We start from the raw sequence: 15,436 nt of genomic DNA, 5'->3' as shown, positions 1-15,436 counted from the left end.
GCTTTGTTTCATTACGCCCCTTCCAAATTGTGTAGTATCCTGTCATAGATACCAAGTAACCAGGTTTACTTTTTAGCTGATCATGACATGAGTTGAATGATTGAGTATATTAGACTAAATTAATGTTAATATGCAAATTTAGTCCCCGCCTCCACTCAGTCACACCAGCTCGGTCTACCTGATCCACTCGGTCAACTGTAGCAAACACTCCACAATGGCAATTGGAAATATTGGTTGTAATTCAACCATATATGCTTGAACTAGAAACTGATTCAAAAGAAGAGGAAGAGCGAATTGTACAGGGTCATCTACAAATCAATGTATCAGAATGGTAATGCTCTCTAGTCTCTACTACGTCGGACACATAACGGTAATAGATAGACTTGACTACGCATCAAGCAGCTAATAATGTGTTGTTAATGTTACACAAACCATGTTCCCATTCGCCATCTCAGAGACAGACAGCTGCCTTCTAAAAATAAGCATCCTTAGAAACACTTTGGTTACATGTTTGTGATGGTATAATGGACGGTTTCAAACCATGTTTTTGAGACTACACTGCAGTTTTGAGAAGAAAATACTCAGCAACTAGTGTTGACTGATGAATTTGCACATGATTTGTCTCAAAGCATATTAAAAATGCCACATAGACATTTAAACAACATTAAAAATGAGATTTTTTAAAATGTATTCAGTGCTGCACACTTGCTTTTAATATCATATTTAGGGCCCGAGCACTGATGGTGTGAGGACCCTTTTGGAATTGCTCCGTTTATGCTAATTGTATTTACTGCAAATTAGTTTTTTTCCCCCCAAGCTTATTATTCTCTTTTGCAACTGACCACAGTTGTAGTTCATGTGGAATATTTTTAAATGGCCATTTCGCATGTGCTAGATTTCCATGGTGTGATATTTTAAATGAGATTTGGGAATGTGGGCAAATGCAGGCAAATAAAATCTACATTGTTGTACAACAGACTACAGAGCTTATTCGATTCTGGACCAATGTCTCCAGCGTGACGGTGACGCCGCATCACTTCCCAGTCACAGGCAGAGAACTTCCCGTGTCACAAGGTCAGCCGTATAGCACGATGTGTTTGTGTTTTAGTTGGATAGTTTATTTCTGAAAGAAAAACAAAGTTAGGCAAGAGCTGAATGTTCTATTAGATTGAAGGCTATGAGTGTGTGGAGATTGGATTTGAGATCGAGAACCGGCCATGTGACAGATAGAGCCGAGCAGGAACTCCCCGAGCTAAATGTCATAAGGGCCACGGTGTCACGGGGCCTGAAAATGATACACTACCATTTTTCATCATCTGCTCCTGAGACAGAGAGAGACACAATTGAATTGGAAGGCAGTATTGCAAATGAAAGATGTTTTATGAAAACTGACAACGGCCTGTCATGGTTATATAAAATGGTTTGAATTGTTGTAAATAAAGAAATGCAACAAAAAAAAAAAAAGGATGGAAAAAGCATATGTAAATTTCTCACTCTAGGGGGAGTGCACAACTGACTTGCTTGAATTTTACAATTTAGGAGCTATTTATGATAGCAAATTTCAAACTCAATTTGCAACATACTTAAAATACATGGAATATTAGTGTGTGTGTGTGTGAAGGGGATGTTAAAGAGGGAATATTTTCCTCTAGACTTACCGTATTTACATTATTTATTTTTTTGCTTGAGTCCAAAACATTTGCTTGTGTGGTGACAGGGCGAAAGAACGACTGTTGAAAAGAGGAGTGCAATATTTCGTCAATGCCACTCTTTCGGAGAGAAGGATGGCAGGCCGATGAGAGTGAGGCACACAAAGAGGTGACAGAGGTAGATCACGAGAGAGTGAACGAACAAAAGAAGGACAGAAATAGACTTCGAAAGAGTCAATGTAGCTTGACACAATGGGTGTAGGGCGAAGACAGGAGGAGCTGGCGAATGTGTGTGTGTGAGGGGGGGGACGGGGTGCTATGCTTTACAAATGGGCAGGGAGGAAAGACAGGTGAGAAATAGTAAAAAACAAAAAGAGGGAAGAGACAAAAAGACAGAGGGATTCCCCAATGACACCTAATCTCTTCCTCTCTTTCTCGCTGTCCTCTCTCCCTCTATTCCCTCCTTTTCTCCCAATAAATCATTTTGACTTCTGCTTAACCAACTCATTCCCAGCAGACGGGAGGCAAACTGCAACTATCCCTGCCCTGCAACCCTCTCCTTCCTCTTGCTCACTCGCTTTTTCTCATTCTTGGGGAAAAAAAAACTAAAAAATCAAAAACTATCATGACTATCACCAAGGCAACGTGTCTTAAGGCATCATGACATCGATGTTCATGTAGGCTAATAAATATTACATAGCGCTTTTCCTCTAAATTTTCACAAGGATTTCTGTATCTGTGCATTTATCTATTCAGTTGTACTTTCATAGATAGATAGATAGATAGATAGATAGATAGATAGATAGATAGATAATTTGTATGTGTGTAAAGGTGTGTCTATAATTATGGAAGGCTCACATGGCACATGATCAAGCGAGACTGATTACTATCATATGAACATTATCAGCTCAACATCCTGTGTGTGTGGATGAGTAGATCCCATGAGTGAAGGACAGAGATAGAGATGAGCCAATCCATCAATCCATTCACCCTCCTAAGAGGATTTCCCATAATTATTCCATATTAGAAAAGACTTACACTGTCTGGAGAGAGAGAGAGAGAGAGAGAGAGAGAGAGAGAGCAGGTGTGGATAGAAGGATGGAGGTTTTGCGGATAATAGGATATAAAGCACTGCACTCTGACAGACAGTAAGAGGATTGTGGTGGTAATTAAAACTGCTCTAGGAACGGTATCCGTCGTAATTGTTTAGTTAGCATATATAAAATAAAGTTTTTCTCCTCCGTCGCAAGAGAAGCTGTCTGAAAGCATCCCTGAAAGACGAGAGCTCAGAGCTAGAGCCAACGGACGCGCGCTTTTGTCCTGGGCAGGAGGCGGAGCTGGTGTCTGAACGAGCACAGCCTACCAAACAGCGCGCGCGCTGGTGTGTGTGTGTGTGTGTGTGTGTGTGTGTGTGTGTGTGTGTGTGTGAGTGAGAGAGAGAGAGAGAGAGAGAGAGAGAGAGAGAGAGAGAGAGAGAGAGAGAGAGAGAGAGAGAGAGAGAGAGAGGAGATGGCCAAAGAGAGCGAATAAAACTCGCTCGAGCACTTGTTCGTCACACAATTGTAGGCTAAGTGTGAAACATCCCGCAGCCGCGCGCAGGATTCTCCACGCGCATCCAACCAGATACGATCTCACGAGCAGCATCAACAAAAGAGAATATAGTTTTACAATCACGGAGCCTCGTTATCTCACGAGTTTCTCCAGCGCTACAGGGTGGACATATATCTCTCTTTCACGCATTTAAACTCACACCACCCGGCTGCCTGCATCTCCCTGCTCCGTCCGCGGAGACCCATCAGCGCGCGAATAGTGGTGGTCTCCTATCGGACCATTGGATTGGGGTTGACGCCATGGGGACAGAGGGAGGGGGTATTCGCCATGGATTCGTGACTTTTTAAACACTTAAAATATAACATATTGCGAATCCCCGTATCTAAGTAGTTGAGCGAGCTGCGCTTTAGGTCGCATCTCTTCTTGTCCTTCTTTACCGAACGGGATGGTTCCAGCGCAGAGTCGCGTGGGGTGAGAAGATCTTGCAAGACTGGGAAGAAAAGCGAGAGATCGAGGGATTATGGCACTCTTCGCGCTCTGTCTTTTTATTCTGACGCTCACCTGCACAAACTTTGACCTCGTGACTGCAGCCAGGCACGCGGTACACTGGAACAGTTCAAACATACTGTAAGTAGCTATTATCGTCATTTTTCCACTATTAAGTCCAAATTTATAAGAAATAGATTTGAACAGATTTTTAAAAAATGCTTTAAAATCTCTTTTTTTTAGGGGGGGGTGGGGGTTCAGCCTGGAGAGTAGCTAATATAAACCAAATGTCGTAATGATCTATTTTGAACCCAGTTTAGAGGTTTACCTATTTATTGGGATTCCCTTATGGGGCAGGTGCATCAGTAGATCAGGACAGGAGCTTTTTGGGATGTATTTGTGTTTTAATGTGAGTGTTTGTACATCTCTTTATATGACCATAATCAATGCAGGTGTTCGTTTTGATAATATGCATTTTTTATTTTTATTTTTAAAGAAGGAGTGATTGATTTTATTAACTTCTTGATCTTGAAAACAACTATATGTAGGTTAGGCAGATGATTGTTGAATAGTAGTGCTTTGTAGTCCCTCAAATTGGTTCAAATTGTTACTCATCTGAGGATTTTGTTTCATTTGCTTTTAACTAAAGTAATTGACACAAAGCAGCTTTACAGTTTTATGCCTCAAGCTTCGATGGTAGTGTCGAAGTCGGCCAGAAAACATGGAAACGATCACTTGAAACTCTAGATAGGCTAGATGTACTGACATGACAAGGAGTGATTTCTGCCCCAAATATGAGTCTAGTACAGTTGCATATCTGCTGTACATTAGAAATATCTTAGGTTTGCACCTTTGTCCTCACAGAACCTCTTTCTCTCTCTCCTCCTTGTGTGTTTCTTTCCATCACTTCTCCATTCACTCACACTCCTGTATGTTTCTCTCAGGGAGTCTCCGTCCCAATCTGCTTTTTCGTTCTCCTCCCTCTTTCAGCATCATACATGGAGCCCAGTGTATAGTCCCCAGTTTCTTTTCATTCCATCTGCTGTAATTAGCGGCACTTTTTCAAAATGACCTCAATATGCCTGCATTGTGACACCATTCAATCTCAGCATCTCTCACTGTCACACACACACACTCTCTCTCTCAGTCTCTCTTTCTCTCACACTTCATTATTTGGCTTTATATTAGAATGACTGAGGTGTTTAGGCCACGGTCTGACTGAACGGTAAATTAGAGCAACAGTGCAGATATAGATGGGTGTGTTGGTGTATTAGATTATCATCTGGCACTACCAGTTTTAAAACCTATGAAACAATCCAGGAATTGACCTAGTTTACAGGTACTGTTCACACTAATAAGTAGCTTGGGGCAGAATACAAATTTGGCCTAAATCAAAATCAAATTAAACACATGGACCTGCAGCAGCCCACCTGCCCGAGAGCCTCTTATTTACAGGTACTCCTATCTAAATCTCAATCACTCACTCACCCTTCACACATTTTACAGTGATTATATGGAAATCTGGAGCCTGTTTTAAGCCGGGCACACATTGTATGATTTGAATTGATCCTAAAATCGACATTGGACACCCCCGGGATATTATTTTGCCCCATTTCGAGTTTCACCCCTATGCAGTTTGGGCCTTTGTATATACAAATATTATAATTCATATTTTATTCAAAGGACCATAATATGATCATCATATTGCCACAGTTTTGAGTATGGCCATGTGACTGACTAATGTCTGTGTTCGTAGGATGACAGAACTCGCACATCCTCCCTGAATTAATTGATTGATGAATGCTATGAACTGATCCTAGCAGAGCCACGCAAATGCAAACATTTACAGTCTGTATATGACAAAAAAGACTCTATTCAGAGGTTTTCAATCAGGGTGCTGGGACCCACTAGGGGGCCTCAGCAAACTTCCAAGAGGGCCATATGATTACTTATTCAAAATATTATTAATCAATTAATAATATATATATGTGACCCTGGACCACAAAACCAGTCACATGTCGCACGGGTATATTTGTGGCAATAGCCAACAATACATTGTATGGGTCAAAATGATCGATTTTTCTTTTTTGCCAAAATCATTAGGTTATAAAGTAAAGATCATGTTCGATGAAGATATTTATTAAATTTCCTACCGTACATATATAAAACATTTATTTTTGTGAGGGAATGCAGCACAATCGCGAACATAAATGAACAACTTTAAAGGCGATTTTCTCAATGTTTCGATTTTTTTGCACCCTCAGATTCCAGATTTTCAAAGAGTTGTATATCAGCCAAATATTGTCCTATCCTAACAAACCATACATCAATGGAAAACATATTTATTCAGCTTTCAGGTAGTGTATATATCTCAATTTCAAAAAAATGACCCATGTGACTGGTTTTGTGACCCAGGGTCACATATAATATATCACAAGTTCACACTCAAATAATCAGAATAAACGAGTATACGTATTCGACGTATATACATAGGGCTGCTCTTGTGCTGATTGAATAGGTCGATTGAATGTGCTCCTCCCGAACCATGTTAATAAAACATCATATATACCTTGAAAATTTTGTTGGACAATGGAGTCAAAAGGGTTGAAAAGCACTGCCCTACGTCAAGAGAAATATTTATTGATCCCCAAAATTTTTACACCGAGGCAAATTTACAGACCTTTTTTTAAGAAACGGTTTGAATCTTCTGATTTTGAAGAAAATTCATGGTAAAATGTTCAAGGACAGTCTTACTTATTGGTAACTGGAAACAATAGTCAAAATATTTTATAAAACAACACGCAATAAGGGCCGTTTTGCACACAACGGTATTGCGTGGGCCAGTTTACGCCTTAGGTGTTTAGCTCTACGTTGTATCTGCGCCTCCATGTGCTTTTAGCTTTACACTAGAGTTCTCACTGTGCAGAGAAATGAAAAGTGCCTCTTCCACCCAGTTTCACCATACAGAGAGAGCTGTCTAACTGCATTAGCATCAGTAGCAGCACGGGGTGGACATGCTACGTGATAAAACCAAATTAAACTGGATTATTTTCAAGGATTATTTTTAATAAGACTTCTACAGCAAATGCTATTACACACTTTCGGCCCACTGCACAGTAGAAAGTGTGGACATTAACCCCATTTTACCAAGAGCTAGTGTTTTCTTCATTATTTTTGTGTTCCAGGAAGTGTGTACTTTGTTTTGGTTTTTAAAAAAAGTGTATGGGGAAATTAGCCTGTAAGATAGCATTATATGTGTAGACTTCCCTCTCTCTCCATTACTGCTCTGCAACACTGATGACACCCTGTTACCTCAGCCTGGCCTAGATATACAGCACAGAGAAAGAGAGAGAGAGAGATTTAGAGCTGTGATATTTAAGCATTATATTGTTGAATGTCGAACTATATGCTCGCGCTATATGTCCGCTTATTCTCAGGAGTCAGAGCCTAAATGTAGCACAGCATGCTAATAGCGCTAATAGCTGTGGTCAGTGTGCTGAATTTGGGTCTACAGCCAGAGCTGCACAGTCACTCTGTCTCTCCTCGCCGTGGACTACACCGAACAAGCTAGTGTTCTCTGGATAGTGTTTTGACTCGGGGGTGTAATACAGAGCGCGTGTGTGAGTGTTCTACAACTAAACGTCTTTGTTTTCGAGTAGAGCACGTTTGGTGTAAACAGTAAGCGAGGTGCCGTCGGCTATGAGGTAAAAAACGAAAACAAAGCAACCAGTCCACTGCCTCCTCATTCATCTTCCAAGAGAGTTATAGCTGAGAGTGTACCTTCAGTTCGCTTACACACACACACACACACACACACACACACACACTGACAATTACTGAGCGTGGAGTGGGCAGTGATCCTAACGGCCCTACACTCTCGCTCCAGTGATGCGTGTCCCGTAAAAAATACAGAACCCTCTCAGATGCATAATTAGACAACAGAGTTGAATAAATGCATATACGAACTGCTGGTTTTCCGTGGCAAACACACATCTGCTGACGAAAGGATTACAGTCACATGAGGGAACACTGTGGTATGTTATGGAGAAAAAGCACTGTAAACACATGTGTAATGTTAGTAGAGATGAAGTGTGTGTGGACTCCAGGGGCGAACATCTCCGCTCTGTTAGAGCACAATTACAGAACACGAGTAGAAAACACCAGCCTGCCCTGGACTGAACAGAAAGTCTCTAATACGACTGCTGAAAAGCATTAAAACTACAAATCAGTGTTGGGTGAAACTGTGGGACCAATCAAAGTTTGTTTTTGTGCTAACATCTAACTTAACTGTGTTATTCAAGTCCAAAATATGATTGAAAAAGTAATGTGATTGAATCAACCTTAGCACATTAGGCTTTATGAATGACATTTTTAAGGGTTAAACCAGGTAGAATATAGCTAAGGAAACTTAGCATTTTTTGTTTTTGCAGTGCTTAATTGTCAGGAATTATAAGATCATTGTGGAAATATTGTACAATGAATTTGCTGTTAGGGGAGTGGTTATATGCAGGTCGACGATTTATGAAGAATGAAGAATTTCATTTTTAATGAAAATGTAATTTTTGGGGCGCAATCTGACAAGAGTCGACTTGCATAATCCCTAAATCTTTTTCCGCCTCTAGCATAAGCCAAAGTCAACCATCTTACAGATTTTTTTTAAAGATACATTTAATAGTTCTTTAGCTAGTGTTATCATCGCTGTTCTTCATGTAGGCTACTTTAAGTACGGATACCACAATGGTGTGTGGTCTTTTCAATGTGGAGTTTTATGTAAATTAGACTGATAATAATGAGTTTTAGACAGCGTTTACACAATAATTAATTCACTTACCTGTCGAACAAAAAAATAAGCAACTTGGGCATCACTACTGAATATTTGATCACTTTTACACTCGTTTTTTTCTTTCTTTCTTCTGTTTTCAAACCTTTACTGCTTCTTCAGTCAGATTGATTCTCCCATTGTCACCGCTGCTAAAGCTCGATAATAATTGTGTACCATTGTCTAATTTTCATTCTTCGCAACACCAAACTACTCAGCCAATAAGCATGAGGAGGATTCTCTCAGATGCTTAGTAAAACACAGCGGGTCACATCATTTCAACATGGTGAACATGGAGACTGACCCACACCTTACATAATTAAAAAAGTTTTTGTAGAAAACTAGTATGACTACACATCTCATGTGGGTGAGCGTACACCATTCGGATGACTAGCTCTTCACAAAAAATGATTTATTTCTAAATGTGTGAAACTTTAGAAATAAGCACCTTTAATAGACCTTTAATGTTTTTCGTGATGGATTTATTTATATGTAAATCTATATAGAAAGTAATCATGAATCTATTCAGGAATACACCTCAGGCGAAAGTCATTTCTGTTTTTGAACATCTATTTACCGCTAGGTAAAAATGCATGGTCTGACTAGCATGTACATTTTTTAGGTACTAAAATATTTGAAGATCTTGTTTAAATACACTTGCATACTGATGAGCCAAAACATTATGACCAGTCACAGGAGAAGCGAATATTGTTGATCATCTCCTAACAAGGCCACATATTAAGGTCTGGGTAGATTAGATGGTAAGCAAACAATCAGTTCTTGTAATCTCCGTGTTGGATTCAGGAGAAATGGGCAGGAATTAAGATCTAAGCGACTTTGACAAGGGCCAAATTGTTGTGGCAAGGCGACTGAGTCAGAGTATCTCTGAAACGGCAAGACTTGTGGGTTGCATCCGGTCTGCAGTGGTGAGAATTTACCAACAGTGGTCCGATGAGGGACGAACCGGTGACAGGGTGTTGTGCGCCCAAGGCTCATCGATGCACAAGGGCAACAAAGGATATCCTGTATAGTCCGAACCAAAAGGTGTACTTTGGCACAAGTCACAAAATTTAATTGATAGTAGCTGCAGACCAATCAGAGTGCCTATGATGACCCTTGTCCACCGTTGAAAGCATCTACAATGGGCATGTGAGCGTTGGAACTAGACCTTGGAGCAATGGAAGAAGGTCACCTGGTCCAATGAGTCCCATTTTCTTTTACATCACGTGAACGGCAGTGTATAGGCCCCGATATACTCACGGCAAAGTCCTTTTTAGTTCTTCGTTTTGGGGTAAAACAAAGTTCGAAATACTTGAGCAGCCATATACTGTTATCAAACATCTGATGACACCCACACTGCTGAAGAGCGACAGTTAGATAAATATTTTTAATAAAGCATAAGAAAAGCATCTGATCATAGCAATGTGGATATGTTTGCAAGAGCTCTGCAATTCAGCACTCTTGTAAAGTCACGTCACGTTTTCTTATATAGTACTTTACACAATAGATTGCTTAAAATCAAGTAGCTTTACCGTATGTAAACATGAAAAACAGTGTCATTGTCTCGTTTCATCAGAAGTACAACTTCATTTTCTACTATAAAGCAGCTCCTCCAGTGTGTTCATGTTTTCATTCATGGACATCTGATCGCAACGGACTCGAGAGGAGAAATGAACTGGAAAAGATTTCCACATGAAAGAAGGCGGAGCCTCCGCACACACCTACTTATTACGTAATCGCCACGGACCAATGGTAGAACAAAGTTTACCAGCCAAAGCAAACTTTTCCAGAAGATTCGCTTTGGCAAGCTGTTTCGAAATCCCAAGACGAACTCCAAACGAAGTGTGTTTTGGCCTGATTTTGTTTGAAATGACGATCTTCGATTTCGCTTAAAGTATATCAGGGCCTTAAGTGTGTGCTGTTACCTGAGGCAGTAGTGGGACAAGGATGCACTGTGGGACGACGACAAGCCGGTGGAGGGAGTGTGATTCTCTGGCCAATGTTCTGCTGGGAAACCCTGGGTCCGGCCATTCATGTGAACGTAAAACACCTAAACATCTCTTCATGACAAGGGTGTTCCCTTGTGGAAGTGGCCTCTTTCAGTAGGATAATGCACCCTGCCACACTGCACACATTGTCCAGGAATGGTTTGAGGAACATGATGAAGAGTTCAAGGTGTTTCCCTGGAATGGCCTCTAAATTCTCCAGGTCTCAATCCAATTGAGCATCTGTGGGATGTGCTTGACCAACAAGTTCGATCCACGGTGGCTCCACCTCGCAGCCTACTGGACTTGATGGATTGCTGCTAACGTCTTGGTGCCAGATACCACAGGACACCTTCAGGGGTCTTGTAGAGTCCTTGCCTTGGCAGGTCGGCACTGTTTGGGCAGCACGCAGTGACCAACAGCATATTATGCAGGTGGTCATGATGTTTTGGCTCATCAGTGTATACAAGTAATATGTACATCTAACTTTTTTGTTTGGCTTTCTTCCTTAGGGGTTCAAGTGGGTTCTGTGATCCTTTCAGAAATTGCACACTAAGATGCTACTAATAGCACATCTGAAAAAAAGTGTCCTGTTACTCAACTTCCTGCAGTGAAGTGGTGTTGGATCTAGAAAAGGAGTCTTGTTTACCCGTTGTTTAATATATGCTTTAGTTGAATAAGCGTGAGAATGAGTTTTTCTCTGCTTAATAATAGTACATTTTTAAAGCTGCAATCGTAAACTTTGACCTTATGAATATATGCCACCTATACTTGAAAGTTTACGAACATGTGCCTTCACCTTGTACCTTGAAGATTTCAACTTAAGGTTTAATTAATCACAAAATAATTGTAGTTATATCCTTTGTTTTAAAAATGCTATATTTATTGTAATATAATAATAAGCTTTTGGCAAGGGGTTGGTAAGATATTTGGAAACATTCTATTATTTGATTTAAAAAAAAAAAACTGTAAAAACGGTATAGTTTATATTATTACAATTTAAAATAACAGTTTTCTATTTGATTATAATTTTAAAATGTAATTTATTCCTGTGATGGCAAAGCTGATTTTTCAGCATCATTACTCCAGTCTTCAGTGTCACATGATCCTTCAGAAATCATTCTAAAATGTTGATTTGCTGCTCAAGAAACATTTCTTATTATTATCAATGTCAAGTCATTTATCCTGCTTATTTTTTTGTTGAAACCACGATACAGTTTTTCCTCAGGATTCTTTGACGAATAGAATATTCAAAAGAACAACATTTATGTGAAATAGAAATTGTTTGTAAATAAATTATAAATGCCTTTACTGTCACTTTTGATAAATTGTTGCATTTTTGCTAAAGTAGAATACATTTATTTCAAAAAGAAAAAATCATACTGACCCCAAACTTTTGAAAGGTAGTGGATGCAAGACTAGGAAACTCTATACCAGATTATTGGATGCGCAGGTCATTGTGTGTGTGTGTGTGTGTGTGTGTGTGTGTGTGTGTGTGTGTGTGTGTGTGTGTGTGTGTGTGTGAGTGAGAGAGAGAGAGCAGAGCACAGGTGTGTCCAGGTGTTGTGCAGATGGCTCTCACACTCACAGGTTGGTTCAGGTGAGGTGAGCTGAATTCACGCTGTGCGCAGGTTAAAATCTTGAGGATAAACAGCCAACTTGCTTATTTCCTGTATTGTCATTAGCAATGCACAAACAAGGGATTTGATTGGCAGGTGGATAAAAAAACAGAACAGCAAAGCTCATAAATCAGATAACAGTCTGAGGTTTGCATATGCAAATTGCTCGGTGCATATTCATGAGTAAACGGAGAGATCTATCTAAGTGACAGAGAAGACCTGGTTCTCGTTCATCAACTTTGCGTTATCATTGAGTGAAAGCTAGTCTGTGCATGTGTGCGCCTGATGTGCTTTATGATGTTTGTATCTATGTGAAGAGCAGCAGTCTTAATTAATAACGCCAGTTCAACTGAGGTTGATGAATGAGGCAGTTGTGCATAACCACATCCACTTATCACACCAATCACTTCTGTTTATTTATTCTTCGTCATGGTGAGGGTTGCAATGAATGCAGGGGATGCCATGTAAGAAGATGTTCTACGCTCTTTATTTTCTATAACGGCGCCTTTACTTAGTTATTCAATATAATATAATCACACAATTTATTCATTTAATGTTTTTAATACTCATTTCACCTTCTGCGGCTCAGCCTCCCTTCGTTTCGTTCATCTCCTCTTTTTAATTCTTATGAATACCATTTATTTCTTTATTACCTATTTCCAAACTGTTTGACACTCTCCAAGAGCATGATGGGATCCCAGCAGTCTTGGCACACTGTAATAATCCAATAAATAACTGTTGTGCTTATGAACATTTTGGAGTTAGTTCCATCATGTTTTTGGATGCACTGATATATATATTAAAATGATGGCAGATACAGATTAATTATTGTTGTAATAAATGGTCAGTATTCAAATTCTATATTATTTTGTTTATGTATATGCTAGTGAATTAATGAATCGCAACATTATAATGTACAGTATGAAAAAAAATATTTATTTTGAGATTTGCTCAAGATTACATTTAACAGTGTTAAATTATTTAGTACATACATTTTTTTTTTTTAAAGACTAACTTTAAGTGAGCATTAAAGTGAGCAAAAACATGCCAGAAATGCACAATTATTTAATTCAGTATTGGCCAATACATACTACAGTATATTGCCTGATAATGACAGATAAAAAATATCTCTCAGCCGATAACCAATTCATATTTTGTGAATCCCTAGTTCCAGGTAGTATCATACATAAAGATAGCTACTTTGACTTAAATGCTAGATAATCAAGCAAGATTACTATTTAAACTAACAAATATTAGAATATTTATGAAAAAAGCCTTTTTGTGACCATTTAAGAGCAGCATTAGACTGCCGTGCACAAGCTCAGCGAGGTTCAGGCTATGAAGGGGCAGATCAAGAGTACCTTATTTAACCAGGAACAATAATAATTAAAAAATGTATTTGAAAGTAATATAAGTATAATGTTGCCTAGTCTATAATAAGATAGACAGACAGTTTTACTCACTGAGAGATTTATTTGTGAGGGAATAATTACCTAATAATTTTATTGGAGTCTTACACACATGATGTACAGTCTGTGCTGTGCATTCATTTCAACAGCAATTATGGGAGTGGCTTGATGCAGCGCAGGAGATGCAGACTTAGTAAAAAAAAAAAAAATTGTCTGCTGAGCCATTAGAAAAATGTCCTTGACCCTTAAGAAACTTTTATTAATGCTGTCACATAACAAATCTGCTTCACAGGTAAAATGAAATGAATTGCTAAAAATGTAAAGTCTTTATTAATACTAATATAAATACTACTTAGAAATCATTAAGTAAATATTTGTGAATCATATAAAAAAAAAAACAACTACATATTTCATTTATTATGAATTTTATGTCGTTTTGGTCGTTTGGCTTTTTTCTTTAGAAAGGTCCAGAAATCCGTCAAGTTTTTTGCCAGGTGTGTGATGTTCTTTTTTTTTTATATATGTGATGTCATTACGTTGCTGAATTGCTGATCATGGTTTCGAGTATTGATATATCTGCCCTGTCCAATGAACACAAGAACGTACAGTTATCTCAGGCAACTTAATCCTTAATAAAATCTGCAAATCCGTTTGGAGAACCAAATTATCCAGAGATCAGTTACCACGATTAGAAGATCTGGCATCTGTCAAATAATCTCAGATGTATTAAGCGAGATACGAAGAATAGACCCCGGGATGTTTGTTCAGCCTAACTGAAAATTCTAAGATTTTTAATATTGAACAATTTTGCTGATTTGTTAAGGGTTGGTGATTCACAGCATGCTCTTCGGCATTAACAATTTTTAATTTTCTGTAGTCTCACGTTGCCATGACATTTTTAGTTTTCTCAACTTTTTTATTTTTGACAGTGCAGCGGTAGCAGGGGGTCTGTTTCGTACTTCAGGGAGGATGTTAATGCAGATGGAAATTATGTATTTCGAGCCTCTTCCAGTCTCCAATTATTCACTTCAAAAGCAGGCCAGATTTGACACACCTTTCATTACTACAACTCATGATGATGAAACGAACAACACCGGCTCTCGCCTCACACCACTGTGTTTTATTATAGCCAAATTATTTGCATAGAAACACCATCTCTTGTGGTCTCGTCATCCCTCTTTTTGTGAAATGGCCATGATTCAGTCCTTATCTGAAAGTTGTTTTTTCTAAATTTATGGCCATTTCTAATCTGTAATGCCTCAAAGAGTAGAACAGGGCTCATGTCTCCCCTCAGTACATCTTGAGAAAAAACAGATTCGTTCTTTGCTTAGCGGTAAAAGTAAGTTTGAAATACCTTTAAGTGACGTAGGCCTACTGTTAACGAACATCCCTATGCTGTCCACAAAAATGACAGTGGTGAGAAACGTCCAATCACGTCACTTTATACAATATATTGTTTTTCAGTATTAAACACTAAAAAAGTGTCAGTGTCACTATCAGTTAGAATTAAAATGTCAGTTTCTACAATAAAGCAGCTCTCCATTGTGTTCATGTATCTGACCTCGACGGACTGAACAATTGAAAATGAACCGGAGAAGATTTACATGCCAAAGAATTTCCAAGGTGTTTAAAGTTTGCTTCGGTAGGATGTTTCAAGCTACTAAACAAACTCTAAAGTAACAAACTTTATTTTGGCCTGATTTTGTTTGAAATGACGTCACACCAGTTCGTTCTTCGATTTCGCTTGAAGTGTATCAGAGCATCCAGCTGGCAGATGTCCAAACCCCCTTTGAAACCAGCAATTATTTTAGGCTGGTTTAAGCTTCTTTTTTTTTCAGCTGAGAAAGACATTAAGTGTGCTTCAGATCACACACACAGACATAAACGTGCATATACGCACTAATAAATGAGTTTGTAT

At 38.9% G+C, this 15,436-nt stretch overlaps 1 protein-coding gene across 3 annotated transcripts in view; it reads left to right on the top strand.

Moving 5' to 3' along the window:
• The first annotated feature begins 3,113 nt into the window (after positions 1 to 3,113).
• The window catches only part of efna3b (ephrin-A3b), a 55,361-nt gene continuing 43,038 nt past the window's right edge, over positions 3,114 to 15,436 (top strand). For all 3 annotated transcript variants that reach the window (XR_013823720.1, XR_013823721.1, XM_079894897.1), the window contains exon 1: positions 3,114 to 3,827. Coding sequence is in view for 1 of the 3 variants with exons in the window: in XM_079894897.1 (XP_079751023.1) it covers positions 3,721 to 3,827 (107 nt within the window). In the remaining 2 variants the exon portion in view is untranslated. The remainder of the gene's footprint in view (positions 3,828 to 15,436) is intronic.

Source organism: Squalius cephalus, assembly GCF_949319135.1.
Source record: "Squalius cephalus genome assembly, chromosome: 15".
Taxonomy (NCBI): domain Eukaryota; kingdom Metazoa; phylum Chordata; class Actinopteri; order Cypriniformes; family Leuciscidae; genus Squalius; species Squalius cephalus.
Note: the sequence above shows the minus strand (reverse complement) of the source record. Positions and strands in the feature narration are given on the sequence as shown.